The 22,289-nt window shown below is 36.3% G+C and overlaps 1 protein-coding gene across 1 annotated transcript in view; it reads right to left on the bottom strand.

Moving 5' to 3' along the window:
* Window positions 1-22,289, bottom strand: part of GPC6 (glypican 6) — a 1,194,386-nt gene that overhangs the window by 864,334 nt on the left and 307,763 nt on the right. The window contains exon 2 of the mRNA XM_054445853.2: window positions 20,272-20,430. Coding sequence (XP_054301828.1) covers window positions 20,272-20,430 — 159 coding nt within the window. The remainder of the gene's footprint in view (window positions 1-20,271; window positions 20,431-22,289) is intronic.

Below are 22,289 nucleotides of genomic sequence, written 5' to 3'. Positions count from 1 at the left end.
CATTGTCATTAAAAATGCTTTTTATATAAAAACACTAACAATATTCAACATGTTTCATTAGCACATGTTTAAGGACTTAACTTTGAAAGAATAGTACCTATCAAAATATCTTCATAAGCTACTGAATGACATTTAGGTAGTAACTGCTCTTGCAGTTATCAGTGGCTTGCAGCATGATTATTACAAGGAAACATAAAAATTTTATAGCATATCTCTGCCTCTTCATTTCTCCAATCTCTTAAATGCAGATGGCAGTGCCTTATGTTCAGGTAGGAGTTGCTTACTACCAGTTTATGGTCTTAGTTCAGCCTTAAGTCCACGTATCATCAAAAGGTAATTCACTCACCATATTTTTTTGTTGTTCATTTCTCTCTTAATTCACTGAAGCAACTATAGTGACCAGATGTGGTTTTTTTTTGTTGTTTCTTTTTGTTTGTTTGTTTGTTTTGAGACAGAGTCTCACCCTGTCACTCAGGCTGTAATGCAGTGGTGTGATCTCAGCTCACTGCAACCTCCGCCTCCCAGGTTCAAGCGATTCTCCTGCCCCAGCCCCCCAACTAGCTGGGATTACAGGCACGTGCCACTACGCCCAGCTAATTTTTGTATTTTTAGTAGAGACGGGGTTTCACTATGTTGGTCAGGCTGGTCTTGAACTCTTGACCTCGTGATCCGCCTGCCTTGGCCTCCCAAAGTGCTGGGATTACAGGTGTGAGCCACCGCACCCAGCTGACCAGATGTGTTTTTAAGGAGTCTATATTTGTAAAGATGCTGAGGGTCCTTAGATAAAAAGAAATATCAACATACTTTTTCAAAGCCCAATTGAGGAATGACGTCCTCGAGAACCAAGAAAGCAGACACTTCCTAATGAAGCAACGATCAAGATACTCTCAATTATTGGAAAAGGCAAAGAGTTGAATGACAAGTTTAAATTTGTTAATCCAAAGAATATATATTCCTTTATCCAAGAAACAAGTTTATTGTTAAAATGTTGCCATATAAGCAATGAACCAGACCCCACACATTTCTTTCCATGTTTTCCTTGCACGCTTTTCATTTCCCCAATTGCAGTGGGGCCAACACCTGCTGAGGTGGAGCAGGTACATAATTGAAGTCGAAAATTGCAGAATGTTACACTGAGTGCTGCTTCTCCCCACTCACAACAGAAAAAGGGAGGGCAGAAATGGAGACACAGGTCCATGGAAGTTAAAGGCATTGAAGTCAGGTTCACGGTCCATGAAGTTGGGGGCAAGTGGGAGAAAAAAATAAAACTGAATATAAAGACAGAGACTTGCAGGCAAATTACAATGAAATCCAACGTTTTGACAATGTTGAAAAAGGGAAATTGACAAAAATGCTACATTCTGAGGGAATGTTTTTTGTTTTCTTTTTTACTATCTAAGGTTTCAGGTTAAGAAAAACTAAGTTTATATTTTGAAACAGCACAGAAAAGGATAGGGAAATTTGTAAATACTTAAAACAACAGCAGAGAATTAACAAATAGACTTAGGGTATTAATAACAGGGGTGAGGAGTGGGCAATTCCTAAGAGGTCTGTCTTAGTTATCTTATTTTGCATGAAAAATCTGTAAACATTGAACTGACCTTTTCCTGGAAGTAATTCATATACAAAATATACTTAACAAGAAACTCTGCAACATCCAAATGTCACAGTCATTCACTTCACAGAAGGTAAAAAGTGTTCTTCAGAAGAAGGGGAAAAAATTATTTCACTGAAATTAGAAGTGCTTTAACATTGGTTTTGACGTGAACATGGTCACTTTTAAATTGAAAGTGGGGTGTAGAAAAGCAAAAGACTTTCACAACCTGCTTCTAGCGTCTTGTAAAGAACTGAATTTGAATTTGAAGATTTTCAGTTTTCTTTAGCATTGCTGCCATTGTTCTTCTTTAAAATATTTTAATAGTTAATTCAATTCATATATATGATCAAATATTCAAAAGGTACGAAAGGACTTTCCTCTTATTGCTGCTCCCAAAGACTATTTTCATTCCCCAAATCAAATACTGGCAACCTTAAGTGCCAGTTCCAGTTGGTCCCGTCTCGTTTATTGTGTCTGAGATCTCATCTTCATATATGTTACATACATCAAGCTACAGATGTGAGCTCTGATTCACTGTTAAACTGGGATCCTGCCTCTGTGCCCAGGGCTGTTTTGTTTGTTTGTTTGTTTTTCCCACCCCACCACAAGGGTCAGTTGTATCTGTGCGCATATTTGCATATCATTTTTGTCTGCATCTCCAGTGCTGGAACTCTGGATATTGGTAGCTGCTCCTGTTACCTTTGCAAGGATGTGGGTTGCTTGGCTGGATCGCTGTTGGTGGCTATATCTCCCAAATACTGTTTCCCACTCCCCATCCCTCCCACCGTGATTTACTTGTGGCATCTATAACAAGTCTATCTTGATGTGGACAGGTCAATCTTAAGGTTTTCATTCTTTTTTATAATTATGTGGTTCATATCCAATATCGTCGAAGTGAGAATGCCAAAACAAAGACTTATTCACAAAATAACATTTATCACTTATTAGTATAAATTCATCTACCCACTAGAGATTCCAAATGGAAAAAGCCATAATGGTAGAGTTGCCTGAGAATCCCATTGCTGAAAGAATATTTAATTTCAGAAACAAAGCTCAAATACTTCATTCCAAGGTAATTAGACTTGTTTTCCTTATGGAGAAAGTAGAGCTTGGTAACAGGTATAGACTGGATTAATTCCTACCTCTGTCTCTAATATCTGACCTCGGGCAAATTCCTAATGTTTCTAAGTAAGAACTTCCTCAAGTATGAAACAGAAAAGGTAATGATGTTACCCTCTTCATGGGATTTTTGTGATGGCTGAAGGGGATAACACATGTAAAGCACCTAAAATAGGGCCTGGCACATAGTATTACTTAACAAATATTATCTATAAGAATTTGAATATGAGGAATTTTCATATTTATTGGGCAAGAAAATTAATTTTCTTCTGAGAAATGAACCAAGGAAACAAAGAAACTTTTTCTTTGTCAGAAAACCCTTATAAAAGTGATATGAGTGGGGTAAAAATAGTAAAAGCAAATTGTGTGTCAAAGACGATAGTAAGTGCTTTATGTATATTATCTCATTTAATTCACAATAACTCCCCATGGTAGAATTTAATTTTTAATCTTTTGAGATAGAGAAACTGGAGTTTCATCAGGTTGCTATATGCAATGAAGTTAAGATCTAGTTGTTTTTCTACAATTTTCTCATGATAGTATCCTGTTCCAATTTCAAAGGCAAATGTGTATTGAAATTGCTAAATTTCATATGTTATACTTTTAAAATGTTATATTTGTTTCAAATATCTTGCATAAAGGGATCTAGATTTGAAATTCTAAAAATGTGAGTAAGGCCAAATTACAAGACAGCAAAGCCCACGCCCGGCTCTGTAACTACTGCATTCTCTCCTGCTTGAGTCTGGTAACGGCACTAAATAAGGCCTTTCTTCATTTTATTATGCATCACAGGGGAAAGGCTCCATCACAAACTATGGCTTAGCAGGAAAATAAACTTGGATTCAGCAAATTAACTTTCAGCATAGTTTTCAATGACTAGGGTCTCAGACTGTTAAATTTTGAATTTCAGAAACACGCTCTAGCAAAGAACAACAGCTGCTGCTGAATCCCAATCCGCAAAGCAACAGCAGTTGCAGCATCTGGACCAACAGCTACCAAAGCTATATCAGTAAATAAGGTGAAAGTCCCCATGCAATTTGACCCTTCAAAATCTTCTCCCCAAGCCTGCAATGGGGGGCTCAAAGGTATCTTCACAAGGAAGGCAAATGGCATATTTTTTAAAAAGTCTGCTCAGGCAGGAGCCTGTGACCTTTGCTCTCTGTTGGTAGAATGGATGCTAACGTTGCCAGCTGGAAGTAAATGGATATTTTAATTGAAACACATACCACTATCTCCAACTGGGGGTTGGGGGAAAGCAAACTAGAGAGTCTTTCTAAGTTATCTAATGAGCACCTAGCATGACTTAGCTTCCTACAAATGATCCTCCATTAGCCTGGGCTTGTTTTGCAAACAAATACTCAAATAGAAAACCGCTCGGCTCTTGTACATTTGGCACTGTTTCCCAATACCAGCCCTATTAGCGAATGTGAAATATAAAGTGTAATTTAGGATCATGTTCATTTTTGTTTCCTGGGGAAAATGGAAAAGAAAGCAGTATTAGAACATAAGAACTGCAACACACACATATATATATACATATATATATAAAATCTCAATAGGGGTATAGTATGCAATTATTGATATAAGTGTGTATCAATCTTACTAAAAATTATTTTTTCATAGATGCAACTTTCTCTTCACTTCCAATCTGTTTAAAATATGTGATATTTTCCCAGAACTTATTATTCCAGCGAAAGAAATTAATTAGTCCTAAATTTACTATTATCACTTAGGATAAAGGAAAGAGTTCTTCATTGAATGTGAAATGTTGGCTATCTATCAATATGGTGTACTCCACATGCAGATGTTTGTTTAAATGGCAAGAAATATTTTGTGAAGACAAAAAAGGTCATTAGTCATTACCACTCAAGTTATTTAGCCTTTCTAAAGATTACCGATGCTTGCTTGCTTTCATTATATTACTTATTTTAAAGAGACGTCACATGTGAGGTTAAGGTATTTCACAACAATGTTATTTTTCTTGATTGTTGTTCAAATACATAAGAAAGAGGCTTAAAAATGAAGTTACTGGACAAGAGAACAGAAAACACAGCCAAATTTAAGGTTTGACATGAGCAAGAAGACAAACAGCTGACTTTTCTGCTTTGTTATCAAAGTAGCTTTTATTATGTTCCCACAAAATTAACAGGGTTATGCTGGATATTGAGCAAAGTTCTTTTTTTTTTTTGAGGCAGAGTCTCGCTCTGTCACCCAGGCTGGAGTGCAGTGTCATGATCTCGGCTCATAATGTGTTGTATTCTTAGTAGAGACGGGGTTTCACAATGTTAGCCAGGATGGTCTCGATCTCCTGACCTTGTGATCCGCCTGCCTCGGCCTCCCAGAGTGCTGGGATTACAGGCATGAGCCACCGCATCGGGCCAAGGTATTCAGCAAAATTCTAACAAGGACGGCAATATATTTTGTTTGTTTGCTGGAGACAGGGTCTCACTCTGTTGCCCAGGCTACAGTGCAGTGGTGTGATCACGGCTCACTGCAGCCTGGACCTCCTGGGCTGAAGTGATCCTCCCCACTCAGCCTACAGAGTAACTGGGACTACAGGCCAGGCACACACCACAATGATTGGTTAATTTTTTTTTTTTTTTTTTTTTTTTTTTTTTTTTTAGAGATACAGTTTCGCTGTGTTGCTCAGGCTGGTTTCAAATTCCTGGGCTCAAGTGATCCACCTACCTTGGCCTCCCAAAGTGCTGGCTTTAAAGGAGTGAGCCTAACTGCAAATATATATATATATTTTTCTTTTTTTAAAATATTTTCCTCAACTTCATCTAAAATGAATGGCCCTTAAAATATGTTTCATTCAGAAGAGTAAAGGAAGAGAAAAGAACCACATTAATCCAATAAAGAGACCTTAATACAAACTCAATCAGAAGATTGTTGCACTGTTTTTATTGAGTTCTGACATTTTCTGTGTAGATTGTGCAGCGAAGGCACAGCATTACTCATTGGCAATAAATCCATTTAGGTGTGCAGGTGATGCCCAGATGATGTTTATTCCAAGGAATCTTAATATCTTGGCCTCTTCAAAAACTGCACAAATAAACTTGGCTCAATATTAACCACAGTTAGTGAACCTTAGGATAAAGAAATGTGATTAGTCATCCAGTGATGCAGTCTTCATTCACCCTTGGCATCATGCCAAGGGTACCCCATGCTACTGTGTATTCACTCCATTCTTAATAACTTGAAAAAATGGAGATGTTAGTTGCCTTTAAGAATTATGCATTTTCTATGAGGATTTAAGGTTGCTGAGAAGGCAACTATGAACAATCAATAGCTACTTAATAAATGCTGTATAAATATATAGTAAGTAAATATTCATGTCTTTTTATAAAGTAGACTTCAACAGAGCTCTAGAGACTGGGATTTTCAGTGATCTGAAAAAATTGAGTGCAGAATTTGTTTGTATTCATCCATCCCTAGTGATCCATATACTAAGTCAATTGTGTACTAAATTGTTACTGAGAAAATTCAATTCATTACAACATGTACTGGGCAATTATCATTAATTATGTGTCCAGCACTGTTGTTGGTTAGAATATACACAGTAGGATCCTTGTCCTGTATATTTGTGTATAATACTGTGGGGAAAAACTTTATGCAAGATATTCGAAAGAAATATAACATTTTACAAGTATAACACATGAAATTTAGCAATTTCAATAGACATTTGCCTTTGAAATTGGAACAGGATACTATCATGAGAAAATTTTAGAAAGATAACTGATTTCACATACTGAGATGTGGTATACATAGCATGGCCTTCTGAGAGATATCAACTTAATGTTCATTTTCATAATCAGATGAAACACCTACCCATTTTTGTGACAACATAATTCATATTCACTTTGGCAAGAAATCTGAAAAGTAGAATGGCATAGGACAAGAAAAGTCTACTCTTGAACCCACCACTCCCCACAACCACAGCTGAATGTTTGTTGCATGGGCTTTGAAGGGAGGGCCACTGTTGTAGCCGCCACATATAAAAATTCTCATACATACACCATACAAAAATCTAACTCAGTGATAGACTCTCAGGAGCACACTGTTTACTTAAAAATAGTGTTATACAGACACACACACATTAAAGGATATATGGAACCAACTGGCACATTTTGCTCTCTAAACCACATGCCTGCTGTCAGCCATCAATTAAACACAACAAACCCCACAGTGTAAACCTGTTAGTTGTTGTTCAACAGGGATTTAAATTTTCGTCTACATAACTTCAAACTCCACAGTCAATTCAATTATTTAAATGAAAATAAACAAGCACTCCCATTGATTTTCAGGGAATAGACTTAATTTTCTACTTTTGAAACATATTCAAGGACCTTAATAATGGATACCCTTCACTTTGGTTCAAGCTTTCTTTGTTTCATCATGGAAACAAAGTATCCTCTGTATCACTGTATCACTCGTAATTCCCCGTCTCCATGCTTTCATTCCTATTTCCACGTTTCTGAATCCTTCCTAACCTTCAAGACAGTTTATATTCTGTCTTTTCACAAAGCCATTTATAGTCTTCCTGTCAAGAAATAATTTCATTCTCTTCCATGTTTTTATCTGCATTTTAATTCATGGTACCAATCAGCATTCCAGTTATTTATGCTCTTATCTAAGTGGCTCTATGGGACTGTCAGCTCCTTATAGGTAAGAAAGTGAGCGCTATGACAGTGACGAGGATGAAGAGCAGCGGTGAACCCTCATATATTACAAGCACACTCTTTGCTAGACTTATGCTAGGCTTTTTATGTACATCGTAGTTTCAAAACAGGTATTATTATACTTATTTTACAAATGAAAAGCTAAAATTTTTTCCCAGAGAGTTTAAGAAACTTACAAGATCATTTTGTCAATACAACGCACCTCCTAAATTTGAAACACATTCTGTCAAGATCTAAGGCCTGTGCTATTTATATGGCTAAAATTTTTCTAAATAAAACTTGACATAATGTCATATAGATAAAGACCCTTCCCCAACTATGGAGAATGAATGAAGAAAAGACTGTAGACTGTTTAAGACAGCTAGAATCTACATGGGAAAAAATAAGAAATGCCTGATTTAGAATTAGAAAGCAGAAAAATAATCTCAGCCATTGGAAGAAAAAAAATACCAATACATTTTGGGAATGTGGCTAGTAATTTAAAAATATATAACATTTATATTAGTTAAACTTGGCCCCCAAACTTCTTCAGTTTCAGAATACGTTTTCGAGTTCTATGCGCCAGACAGAAGCTAAGTCGTGGAACTAACAGGAGGTTTTGACTGATTGCTAATCTGCTATTTGTGAGGGGACTCGGAACACTCAAGGCCTGAAGATATTCTTAGAAGCTACTTCTCTTAGTAAAAGGTTTTCAGCCACTGCCCAGAGAATGAGAACAAGCCTGGCTGGTCTAATGATCAAGGGAACAAAGTCAGTAAACCTTGGACTAGTGGTCAAGGAGAACATTTTAAACAGTTCTTATTATATGCTTTTATTTTCCTTAAATCTCTACTTTGCTTAAATCATTACTTAATGGAAGAATTTATGTAAGTACCTCCTTAACCTATTTTTTTGACATCAATCATAATATATCATACAGATCTTCAGATTTATATTGCTGTAGGCTTCTACTTGTACTCTAAATACAGACAACCAACTCAATTATGGAAAAAGCAGTCCAAAGTTGTATTCACAAAATATCATAAAGTATGTGTGGAGGGATTACTATACCCAGAATATAGGAAATTCCCTCATGCTCACAGAGACTGTATTCTACTTTTCATTTTATACTTATAAACTATTTAACACAGGAATTAAGACTTCCAATTTATTTTATTTTTTTCAGAAGTTATTTGAATAAAGTTTCATGACACCAAATATTAATAATTTCATATTACATCCTTATCCCAGATTCCTTAGAGATCAGGCACTTTTCCTTCAATTAGGCATAAAGTCATTTTAATCCTTTAACACATTAAAGTTAAATTATACAAGTTTTCTACAATAACCATACCTTATGTTTGAATCAAAGTGTGCTATGAAAAAATATAGTTACACAATGGAGTACTATTCAGTCATAAAAAGAATGAGATCCAGTCATTTGCGACAATATGGATGGAACTGAAGATCATTATGTTCAGTGAAATAAGCCAGGTGCAGAAAGACAAACATCATATGTTCTCATTCATTTGTAGGATCTAAAAATAAATACAATTGAACTCATGGCCATAGACAGTAGAAGGGTGATTACCAGAGGCTGGGAAGGGGAGAGGCGGGCAGCAAGTGAGTGGTGGAGAGGTGGGGCTGGCTAACAGGTTAAAAAAAAATTATTATAGAAAGAATAAATAAGACCTACTATTTGATAGCACAACAGAGTGACTATAGTCAACTGTAACTTAATTGTATATTTTAAAATAACTTACAGTGTAACTGGACTGCCTGTAACTCAAAGAATAAATGCTTGAGGGGATGGATACTCCATTCTCCATGATGTGCTTATTTCACATTGCATGCCCGTATCAAAACATCCCATGTACCCTCAAAATATTTATACACACACACACACACACACACACACACACACAATTTACCCCCAAAAATTAAAAATAAAACAATAAAATAAGATACTGGGCTTCAAAAAATATCGTCCCAGCAAAAAAAAAGTAACCCAAAAATTAAAAAGTATTTTACCAATTGTGAAAAATAAACACACATTAGGTCCTATGAACTAGAAAACAGATGGAACAAGGAAAATAATTGTGTAGTTCATAAACTTAAAAATGCAAAAATCCACAGTATACATCTGCAACAGTTAAAATTAATTGCTGATCTTGGGTATAATTGTATAATTCACTGTCAAAATTGAAAAGAAAAAGGGGTAACTTACTTAACATATAAAAGTCATTATTTGATGAGCAACAGGTGCTTGAATGCCACCTTAGATATGGAGGCCTGTTATTGGCTGACTTTAATATGTCAGAAAAAAGATTCAAAAACTTCTGTAAAATTTCTCTGCCCCAGCTCTACATCCTGGTAACTAACCTCTCAATTCCACATAAGCCAGTGATAAGTGTGGTGGTGCAGAGAACACTCGCTTCAGAACAGGAGATCCTTTCTGAGTTCAGTCGAGACCAAAGAATGATCATCTCTGGTGTTGAACCCAGCAATCTGTATATTAACTGATTCTCCAGGAAATTCATGGACATCTTAAACATTTCTTATTCAAGCCTGTGTGTGTGACTGTGCATATGTGCATACTTGCAACGGAGAAAAACACATTTATCCTGTTTTTTATGACAAGAACCTCTACTTGCTTTATTCTAAGTAAAGGCAATCTTTGTCCGGGGAATTTAAAATTAGTTCCACTAAATCCACTGGAACTAATGCTGCTGATATCACATATGAATTCCAGGTTTATGGACCCTAAGAGTTAATGGATAATGAGGATTCAAGGTTCCCTATTTTCTTCTGTCATAATTATTGTAGGAATATAACTAATTCATCTAACTTTTCTCTGCCCTTGGGACTGCACAGGTTGCTACCATTGTCAGACAACACTGCAGCATTATTAAATATGCTTCATATTAAGTCAGGTATGGGAAGATAAAATAGAAAGAGGAGACATAATCTCTGAACTTGATGAGCTTAGACTTCAACAGGGAATATGCAATGGATCATATTTTTTAGAAGAATACTATTACAAGAACACTAAATAAGTGAAAATGATAAAGTGTCAACTATAGAAGCATTAAGGAGAAAGAGACAGGAAGACTGAGAGAACTAAATCCTGTAATGACCACAGAACTCTTCTTTCAAAAGGAGAAAACATGCAAATAAATTTTAAAAAATAAAACAAAACACGTGGAGAAATCCAGTTTCTTCCAACATTCAAAGGCCTTGGAGCCCCGATTTCCTGCTATCTTACTTCAAAGTTTGCTTTTCATGTTCAAGTCGTTTATATTCAATCAGACCACTAGGAAGGGAGCAAACAGTATGAAGACCGTAAACTACTATATATAGTCATCCCAAGAATATTTGTCCATTTAATGAATATAGCAAACCTTTTGCAAGAATAACAAATGGCACATTCTGAAACTGTGATGATTGATTTTTAAAAATTTATCTGAGCACTGTGGACCACGCACAGTTATTCTTAGCTGGGCACTGGTTCTTCACATTTGGGTTCAGGATCCTGTTCTTGTCTAAGGGAATGCTTAGAATGATAGAAAACAGCTTAGGCAAGCTACCTCTTTTTTTACATTTGCTAAAATGCCAAACCCCAAGAGCTCATGTCAATGTTGGTCATTCAGTGAAAAATCACCGAGTGACTACTGAATGATACGGAAATGTTATTTGTAATGCATTTGATAATAAACACTTTACATTGTCATTTGAATCTTGCCAAAGTTCGGGTTTTGATATTTTCCTTATTTTGATGTCCATATGGCTCACAAACAAAAGTTTAACATATTCAATCACACTTACCAAAGAGATTTAAAGATTAAGCCTCATTTTAACAGGCCTGTTCATGTGGATAGATTAGAGATGTCATTTCCAGCACAATAATAATAGAATATTGGATGGGAGCATAAGCTAAGTAGCCTGGAATTGAGTCAAAATCCTATAGGTTGTGTTCAGCTTTGCAATTTGAAAATGATGTGCTCTGTAGAATTTACTGTTGAATATACAAAAATTGAGAGTAGTAACAACCGCTGACATTGTTCTGCATGTACAATGGATTCACAGTCTGGATATCTTCAGTCCTGTGTATGTTCAAGTCAGCTCTCTTTCTTTTTTTTTTTTTTTTTGACAGAGTCTCACTCTGTTGCCCAGGCTGGAGTGCTGTGGCACAATCTTGGCCCACTGCAACCTCCATCTTCTCAGTTCAAGCGATTCTTGTGCCTCAGCCTCCTGAGTAGCTGGGATTACAGGCCTGTGCCACTACACCTGGCTAATTTTTGTATTTTTTTTTTTTTTTTTTTTTTTTTAGTAGAGACAGTTTTATCATGTTGTCCAGGCTGGTCTCAAACTCCTGACCTCAGGTGATCCGCCCACCTCAGCCTCCCAAAGTGTTGGTATTACAGGCATGAGGCACTGTGCTGCCCAACTCTCTCTTTCTCTCTCTCTTTTAATCTCTTTATTATGGAAATTCAGAAACTATACACAACCCAGAATAGCCTATGAACTCCCCAAAGACTCATCAACCAGCTTCAACAATGATCATCTTTCTGCCCATCTCATTCCTCTCTTTTTATTTTTTTTTAGTTTTGAGATGGAGTCTCACTTTGTCACCCAGGCTGGAGTGCAATGGCATGATCTCAGCTCACTGCAACCTCCGCCTCCAGGGTACAAGCGATTCTCCTGCCTCAGCCTCCTAAGTGGCTGGGATTACAGGCACATGCCCCCATGTCCAACTAATTTTTTGTATTTTTTAGTAGAGACGGGGTTTCATCATGTGGGCCAGGCTGGTCTTGAACTCCTGACCTTGTGATCTGCCAGCCTCGGCCTCCCAAAGTGCTGGGATTACAGGCATGAGCCACTGCGCCTGGCCCATCTCATTCCCTTCTACCTGCCCATCTCAGTATTCCATCAGGACATGGTTATATCCTTTCAGATAAAGGTTCACTGAAATTATTTTTCTCATATTCTTAGAATACAAAAAGCATACAAATGCTGTTCTTAAGGCTTTACTATCTTATCTGCTTTGAAAAAAACAAAAAAAAAAGGAAATCTTACATTGGCTCAGTGGAAGAAGAAAGAATAATTTTTTATCCCTGTTACTTATCACTCAGGAACATAAAGAATCTCTTGGCACCAAATCCCAGAGAGAGTGAGTGGTTTCTACTCCATTTCCCACTGTCCCACTGAAGATCAGGCCTCACTGGAGATGATGAGTTTACTGGTGTTAAGCACACTATGCAGTTGAACCAGTCTACTGAGCTACTGTGTTCTCAGGTCAGAAGACAAAAATGTTTCCGGGGAGCTGTAATTTACATCCCTATTAAATATTTTTTCTTGATTTTCATTAAAATAAGAAAATAAGTTTTCTCTACTTAGTGGCAGATCAATTTAACTTAAATAAAATTTCTCCTATAATTCACCCATACTTACTCAAAGGATTAGTGAGCCTCTGTCAGAGAAAGGATACTTGTCTGCTCATTAACATTCACGACCAAGAATCCTTCTGGTAGAACTGGTTTCAGAGTCTGATAGAGCAATACTTAAAAGAAATTGGCTTGTCTGTGAAACAGCTGCTCAGCAAAGCCACCATGCAAGGGAATTGGTGATAATAAGATGATAATATTACAACCACACTGGGAGCATAATGTATTTCAAGTTACTTTGAGGTGTGTGGTAGGGGTCTTAGAATTAGAAAAAGATTGGAAGTTCATCACTGAAGCCAGAGCTGATGATCAGCAGCGTGTAGCCTTAGTTTTGAAAGATCTGTCAAAGTTCAAAGAAAGAAAGAGAGAGAGAGAGAGAGACAGAGAGACAGAGAAAGAAGGAGGAGGAGGAGGAGGAGGAAGAGGAGGAGGAGGAAGAGGAGGAGGAGGAGGAGGAGAGAAGGAGGGCATATTCCAGTTGTACAAAGATCTGGGTTCTACATGCACCACATTTAAAGGACCCCCTACCAGGATCTTCTCTTTTAGCATTGTAAAAATGCAAGGCTTCAAAGGTGTTTGTGATTTACAAACCTGTTCAGTAGCTCTGTCAAAGCCAAAATCTCTAATTGGATGATTTTTATTTTTGGAAGATCTACCCTTTGGGAAAATTGGCAGATTACTTTCCCATGCCAGTGAGACTGCTTCTCTAATTTCTAAAACTCAGTTCAGCGCATTCTGATTTCAAGAGGAGTGTCCTTCAGATGAAATACATGTCGCTGAGCTGGTAGCCTAGCAAATGTACAGAAGGCTTTCAGCTAATTACTTCCTAGAATGATTAACATTATAAGCCCTACGAATTGCAGTTACCTATAATTCTGTGCAATGATTTAGGACAGCAGCAGCACAATACACAGAAATATTACATCTATTTATCCATGTAACATTAATAACATCATAGAGGGGCGTGTGTTGTAGTGTTTGTGTGTGTATGGTTATACATGTATTTGTTAGTGTGTTAGGATATTGGAGGTAGTAAGACAATTGTGTCTGTCTTGCTGTGATTTATTTAGAAAATAAGTATTGTTCTTGAATTCCTAGGGAATCTATTTTTTAAAAGTCAATGTGATTAGTAAAACATTGGGAAGTAGCAAGAGGCAGTCACTTGAGGACTATGGTAGATTATGATACAGAAATAATCATTCCTTTCCCCACCTCCACTTCCTTGTAGTAGTATAATCTCTTGTCCCACTAATGTTGGAAATTGCCATTAGATTTCCTTTGGCTTATGAACCTTAGGAAGACAGTGTGGCAATTCTAGTTTAGGCTTTAAGGAGCACTCTGCCTCCACCTGTCTATATTAGCATCTCCAAACTCCACTAAGAGAAGAACATGCTTAAGACAGAGTACTGCTTTCAAAAGAATAACCTACTTGTAGACCAGACCAGACCAAAATGACTCTAAATGCGTAGTTTAGAGTCAAGCCTGCATGAGCACATCTTAGAACAGCCAATCTCTAGTCAACTCAAAGATGTACTATGGAAAAACAAACACTTCTTGTTTATGCCCTGAAATTGTGTGTTTTTTTGTTACAAAACAGTAGCAGGCTGGTGCGAGGAATAAAACATTGTGATAGAATATCTATCTAATAGATATATGCTAAATGTCAATAAATTAACATTGTTGAAAATAAAATCAATAGTAAATGATTTACAATATGTCTGACAGACTTTGTGGACTTGCATACAAAATCTTTGATTCATTTTGTCTCATCCTGGCACTTCTTTAATTATCACAATCTTAAGACATTCTTTGAATATTGAACTGCAAGCTCTTCCAAAAAGTCTTCTTGGATGCCACTAAATAGAAAACTTGCCTCCCTCCTCTTTGCAATGGACTTCTACTTTAGGATACAAGTAATTCTGCCTTTCTTACTCTTAGGTTTATACTTATGTCTACCCCAAAACGTAAACTCCTTGACAGGCAATGACCAAATTTTAGTCATTATTAGTCATTTTTTAATCTACAACAATACTTGGTTAAGTGCCTTCTCTGTGGTAGGCTCTAAATGAATGTTTTCAAATAGAAATCACACACACATACAAAAAATATCACCCTTGTGACAAGAAATATGAAAGACGCTATCACCATATGGAAACCTATTTAGGGTTTTTTCCTTTTCAAATAAGTGTATTCTCTGAGAAAATTAGGCCATATATTAAAGAAATCATTATGTTATTGCCATCTCTACAGTATATAGATGAGAAATGATACTTAAAAACAAAACACAAGCAGATTTGTAGTGCAAAAATATTATGTCACTGTATATAAATTATTTCTGCGTCCAGTTCAATGGGTAGTCTGCAGGTGTTACTATAGAATAAGTTCTTCATAAGGATAGAATTTACTGTTCAATATTTTTATTTTGCTTTTAAAAATGTACCGGCTGCCAAAATTTCTGGACAAATATATATCATTAAAATACATTAATAAAAGCCAGGAAGGAAAGTAAAATAATAAGACCAAAAACACATAAACAGAAAACTTCATATGGAGCTCCAAATGTGAATATATTTCAGCTCAAATAAATCCAAAGGAAAAAGAACCTAAATAAAATATCCCTTCAACTAAATTTTCCTGCCTCTGAATAATCCATATTCCACAGACATTCTTGGAGGTTAGGGTGTTAGTGCCAACATCAAGACAGAAACCACTAGGCTTTGTGAGGTAAACAATAATAATAATAATACATCTTCATTGATTCAACAAAGGCTTTTACAAAAAACACCTATTCCTCTTTAATTTAGGTACAAATTCCAATTTAATACTGTTCCTGCCTTTCCCAAAGATATGGGTGGATCCTTTACCCACCAATATTTCTACTGCCCTTTTAAAGAAATATCAAAAAATTTTCAACAGTATCCATTCAAAAGAAATAGAAATTTAGAATTTCAACCAAGTATTGACTTCCTATATATAACACGACTATTTCTAATTCTGATTTAAGTATTAGGTTGCAGTCTTGGATTCATCATTCTTAGTGGAAACTTGGCAAGTCATTTACCCTGTCAAACCTCCAGATTCCTTGAGGGCTGGACTATATTTAGGTGGGTAATTTTTTTTTTGTAGGAGTTAAAAACAAATCTTCCACTTTTCCTTGACAGTCATTTCCACATCCTCCCCACAATAACTGGGACAGGACAGACCCAGCAGGGTGAGATAGAGGAATAGGCGGTGTTGACCACAAGACGCCAGCACATCTGGGAACTGGAAAGCACTGGAGAGATGATGTGGTAGGTGGCTGAGAGCAGAGATCCAGGAGTGCTCAGACTGGGATGCAATCCTGACTCTGCCATTTATTATAACATCTGCGTGACTGCACTGCAGTTTGCCTCAAATACCTAGGGTTAAAGATCTATGAAGGGCAGGGAACAGGGTCAAGATGTTGCCTCTTATGACTATTACTAATAGCTGAATATTTGCCTGTTCTCCACTTCGTCTTACACGTGAGCTACTTGGTAGCCAGTAGCAAAAGAGGACTTAGACATAAATGCCAATTTGACAGGCTAGTCACTAAACACAAAAATACTAAAAATGAGTGAGTACACAAAGATGACTCTCCCCTTGTCTACGTTTTAATATGCTTTTGTTTATTGTTGCCTGGGGTGTTTGGCAGAGGAGAGGAAGGTGAGAAGGAAGGCAGTAATGTGATCATTCTGCCTGATGTACTAGATTGGGTCTTCATCCATCCAAAATTTTAATCCTGGGGAGCAACAGAAAAGCTGGGCTTGGCTACAGAGCATATTGAGAACATCACTGCATAGTTCAGGGAGAACTTTTGCAGTGGCCAGGACCCAGACCAAAGGATGAGGGGCTTACAGGGATGTGTAATGAGAGCCAGAAATTGAGATTTGGCTGGAGAAATAAGAAAAAAAGCAAAACAATAAATATCTTGTCGGACCCTTGGAGAAGCAATGTCAAGAAACCTCTATTACATAGACTTTTATCATGACATTTTAATTCTATATTCAAAAACTTAAAAAAGATATACAGCTGTAAGGAAATTCTCTGCCAAAGAATTAAAATTTCTGGAATTGATATTATATACTTTTAAAATTTGTTGCCTCTCAGGTATGAATGCTAGGCTAATCCTGGAGCTAAGCATAGAAACTCAGGAAGGTTGGGTAATAACTCGTATTGATTCCACTTTAACTTCCTACCATCCGATGAGTATTTATAATTTTACAAATTATAAAATTATAGCCTCTCTTCTAAATGTTATCAAAATATCAATTTAAAAAAGACAGAGAAAGTAAGATAATAAATAGAATATGGTTTTAAGTTAACGGTATTGGAATCTCAAATTTTCAAAACAGTCATCGCTGCCACAAAATAAAAAGTTAAATGGAATCAAAGCATTTCTCATACAGTAAGAAAAGTGATAACCAGAGATTAATCATTACCAGTGATTGACTTTAGCCTCTGAATATATCTTGGATTGGATCACATGTATGCAATTTAAATTGCTGCTGTACTTAATAAAAATAGAAAGAAAAGTCATCAACATTTCTTAATTTTAATTAAGCAGTGGTTTTTCATAAAGAGTATATAGCCAACAAAGCATATACAATCCAAGTGACAAATTAAGACTTCTGAGAAACTAGAAACAGAGGAAGAACCTCAAAATAGACAAGATGGATGAAGAGACTCCAGCAATGATGCAAAATGACTAACCAAATAGGAAGTTACTAAAAATAAACTCAAAGTCCTTCATAGTACCATTGGTTTTATGTGGGAAAATAAAACTCAAAGAGGGTAACATTCCATAACTGAACCTAGATAGTTCTTTTGTGCTCACATCAAACTGACATTCATCAATAAGTGACATGAGAGAGTATTTGGGGGGAAAAAAAGGAAAAAATGGAAAACTACCCACATGAATGCACAATCACTCATGGAAGGTGACTTAGCAGGCCCACCTTTGAGATATAAGAAAATAAATCATACCAGTGTATAACTGACCCTCATGAATCTGCCCAGAGAAAATAGCAGAAATTGTGACAGTGACTTTTTAATTGATGATGATGATGATGATGATGATTAAGTCTAAGTGCTTCAGGAGTTGAGATTATTAGAATCACATTTAGATTCTCTTTTTTTTTTTTTTTTCCACTCTGGCCTTAAGCCTCCAAAAAAAAAAAAAAATCTTAATTTCTCTCCCATCCAACTCAATGCAACTGCAATAAGATGAGTGGTTGCTAAAGAATTCATCCCCCCTTAGGTCAGATCTAATCTTAGCAAAATCAATGTCCTGTCAAACTGATTGACATCATACCCTTAGGCACATTAGAACAATTCAAAATATACCTATATACCTACAGGGAGGGAGTAAGTGAGAGATTGGAGAGAGGTTTCTTTAATAAGACAAACCAGATGTGGGATTAGAAACTATAGATGCAAAGATATTAAAAGTTATTGACATAATACAAGAAGTATAAGGCTCAGTCTTGTTTTGTTTTGTTTTTGTTTTTGTTTTGTTTGTTTGTTTTGAGACAGAGTCTTACTCTGTTGCCAGGCTGGAGTGTAGTGGCACAATCTTGGCTCACCGCAACCTCTGCCTCCCAGGTTCAAGTGATTCTCCTACCTCGGCCTCCCCAGTAGCTGGGACTACAGGCGCCTGGCACCACGCCAAGCTAATTTTTTTTTTTTTTTTTTGTATTTTTGGTAGAGATGGGTTTTCACCATGTTGGCCAGGACGGCCTCAATCTCTTGACCTCATGATCCACCTGCCTCAGCCTCCCAAAGTGCTGGGATTACAGGCATGAGCCACCATGCCTGGCTGGCTCAGTCTTGTTGAATGGCTTTACTTGTTTTAAAAATGTCAACTCTTCATAAAGCTACCTAATATTTAATTTTTTTTTGTTAAAGAATATATATTATCTACCATGAATACTGTCCTGGAATTATTTTAACATCACTTTGGAGTATAGCTTTATAAACGCAGTAGAGTTTCTTTCTTGTTTGTTTTCCCAGAGACACAAATCAAAATCACTGGCAACAGATCATTATCACCTGCTTTATGTAACAAATGACAAAACAGCTCAATTTGCTGTAGCTTGAAGTGATAGAGTGCAGTCCCCCAAACACAGAGTCCTATCAGGGGCTTCTGAATGTCACCGGATTTGTAACCTATAACCCTGAGTAACCCCTAAGTACTCCCTAGTTGCATTTAAGGGAACAACATTCACAGCATCACCGCTAAATAAAAATTATTTTCATATACATCCACATATAAAGTTATACACAAGGGAGAGCCAAAGACAGAATGTGAAGACGTTGAAACACACTTGCAGAAAGATGAAACTCCAGTCACTTACACAGAAAGTGTCACATCATTTGTACTGAAAATACCAGGTAGACCTGTCTTCCGTAACGTTAAGAACCAATTTGAAAAAGATCGGTGTTGCTATAATAGTTTAAAACAGCAATAAAATGGAACATTTTACCTACTACACAAGAAAGAAAAAAGAAACATAAAAACTTTGGCCAGCCTTTCCTAAACTGGCTCTGCTGTGCATTGACTGAACTGAGAGAAGAAAATTAATAGCAGCTCTTTTGCTCTAGGGTAATGTTGTAGGACCAATGGAGACCAAAGAAGGTTCACCACAAGGTGCAAGTCTGGTTTACAAGAAATCATAGTAAGGTACATTCATTTCTTAAAGCACTAAAGACAACACACCTTCTAAAAATACTAAATTTATTGTTATCATTGTTGATACTGCTTATAAAGAATCAAACTACTTTTGAATATTTTCAAACTATTCAGGCTCTAATGAGAAAATTCAATGCTGAAATTTCAGTCATAATTTTAATATAAAAATGTTTATTTAACAAATAGAATACAGAAATAACATTGACTGCTTATAATCAGGATATCAAAAGAGGGTCTAAACCTTATACAGAATGCACAACTGCATGTAAAATGTGCTATATGATTGCAATGGCAAAGTCTAAAATAAAGGAATCTGTGTCGCTGACATTTAAAACAAGGCTTTCCTCTTCAAATGTGATGTTATATTTCAAATAATCTTAAATGATGCTTATTTTTTAAGGAGAATCCCCATATGAAAACTAGACAAGCTGCAGTATAACAAAACCTGAATTATAATTCCTCTAACAATGAAAACTTGAGCTAAATCTTTACAATAAATCTCACAGGCAAAGCACAAATGCAAAACAGCTCTTTGTTAAACCAGGTTTTACCAAGATAGTACTAAAAAAAAAAAAAATTACTGTCAAGAAAACTCATGCTTTTTCTAAAAACAGACAATGCTATAAATATTTAAGAGGGATAGAAAAGCTCCCTTTTTAAAAAAATATTTTTCATATGATACCAAGATTCTCATAGAAAAGTGCACCTATAACAAAGTGAAGTGAAAACCATTTCACCTACCGTCAAATTTCTTATGCCTGGACACAAAAGTGGTGCGCACAAAATGGCTTGTCTCTTCCACAAGGTTTTCAAATTCGAGTTTGCTTTGTTGGCTTAACTTGTCTTCCATTTCTGTGGTGCAGCATGTATATTCCTGAGGACAGATTCTTAAGTGTTCCCCTGCAATGAGAAGTTAAATGTCACTATTGCATTCTAAGGACTTTTGGTAGACGTTAGAAATTTCACTTCTCTAACACTTTGCTCAAATCTTAGGGTGCTTGTTCCATCTACTTCTCCAGCCACCCCCATGAACTCTATCTGGGCCACAGCTCATCAGTGTATCTAACATTCGAAACATGTGGGGGACTTAGGTTGAACCTGATATTTAGTCTCTGTTCCTCATCATAGAAGTGAAGGTGCATTAAAACTTCAAAATACCATGGCATTTTTTCCTGGCTTTTATTTTTAATACATCAAGTAAACATCAGGTGATACAACGACACAAGATGTAATACAGCTGTGTATGCTTTTCTCGGGAAACCTCAAGTAAGGCAAAAGACACTCAGTCCCATCACCAAAAGCAAGAAAAGATGACAACTGTCCCTTGGGTTCTCTTTCTGCAAGTCTGTCCCTGGGTATGCATCAGCTGTTCTCTAAGTCCAAGTGAGTGTGTTTTTAATGGTAGGTATCATTCGCTAAGTTGACATTTCTTGTCAGACAGAAAACATTCTCCAGAAAGAAGGAAGTCACTGATGGGTTTAATTAATGCTTACGTTATACGGAAATGTAGAATAAAAGGAATGAAAGCCTTGTATTTAATTCAACAGATCTATCTACTTCTTTCGACAATATTGCTTTCTTTAGTGCTATTTGCAAGTAGAAGCCAATCCTTTGCTTCATGAAATTAAAATGGCCTGTTATTGCATAAAATGTGAATTTCCTATTGAAGCAGTACAGTTAGTGTCAAAAATCTTTCTCACAGCCTGTGGAGGGAAGAATGGAAATCCACCCAATGTCTTGCTAAATAAAACCAACAAATTGCTCCTGCTATTAAAGTCACTGTAGGACACTGAAAACAAATGAACAAAGTGCTTGACTCTGTGATTAAAATTCATTTATAATGTTTAATAGTACTTATAAAAGTAGGTCCTATGACCTTGTGTGAAGTATAGGGTGTCTCATGATTCTTTGTGTAGTTTAACGCTTAAGCTCCTACTTAAAACAACAGCAGAATAAAAAAAAAGTTTACAAGTACGTATTAACGTTATGTCTTTTGCCATTTTGAAGTGATTTTTTTTCTTTTTTCTTTTTTCTTTTTTTTTTTTTTTTTTTTTACTGTTGAGGTGTTTGAGTTCCTAATCAAAAGACACATAAATGTCCATCAATTACAAGAAAAAAAATGCTCAATATGACTAATCATCGGGGAAATGCAAATCAAATCCATTGTTAGGTATCATCTCACCCTAGTTAGGATGGTTGTTATCAGAAAGATAAAAAATAACAAATGCTGGGGAGGATTCAGGGAAAAGGAAACTCACATACTGTCAGTGGGAACGTAAACTATGAAAGTGTCTACGGAGAACAGTATGGAGGTTCCTCAAAAGACTACATATAGTATCCAGCAACCCACTCCTGGACATTTATCTGAAGAGAAGGAAATCAGTACATCAAAGAGACATTTGCAGCCCATGTTTACTGGAACACTACGCACAATAGCCAAGATATGGAATCACTCTAGGTGCCCAAAAACAAATGAACAGATAAAGAAAATGTGGCATATGTACACAATGGAATAGTATTCAGCCTTAAAAAGGATGATATCCCATCATTCACTGCAATATGGATGAAACTGGAAGACATTATATTAAGTGACATAGCCAAGAAGAGAAAGATAAACATTGCATGTTCTCATTCATATGTGGAAGCTAAAATAAGGATCTATTGGAAGTTGAAAGCAGAACAGAGGATACTAGAGGCTGGGAAGGGTAGAGGAAAGTAAGGGGTCTGTGATAAGGAGATTTGTTAAAGGACACAAAATT

This window comes from Pongo pygmaeus, chromosome 14 (genome assembly GCF_028885625.2).
Source record: "Pongo pygmaeus isolate AG05252 chromosome 14, NHGRI_mPonPyg2-v2.0_pri, whole genome shotgun sequence".
Classification (NCBI taxonomy): Eukaryota; Metazoa; Chordata; class Mammalia; order Primates; family Hominidae; genus Pongo; species Pongo pygmaeus.
Note: the sequence above shows the minus strand (reverse complement) of the source record. Positions and strands in the feature narration are given on the sequence as shown.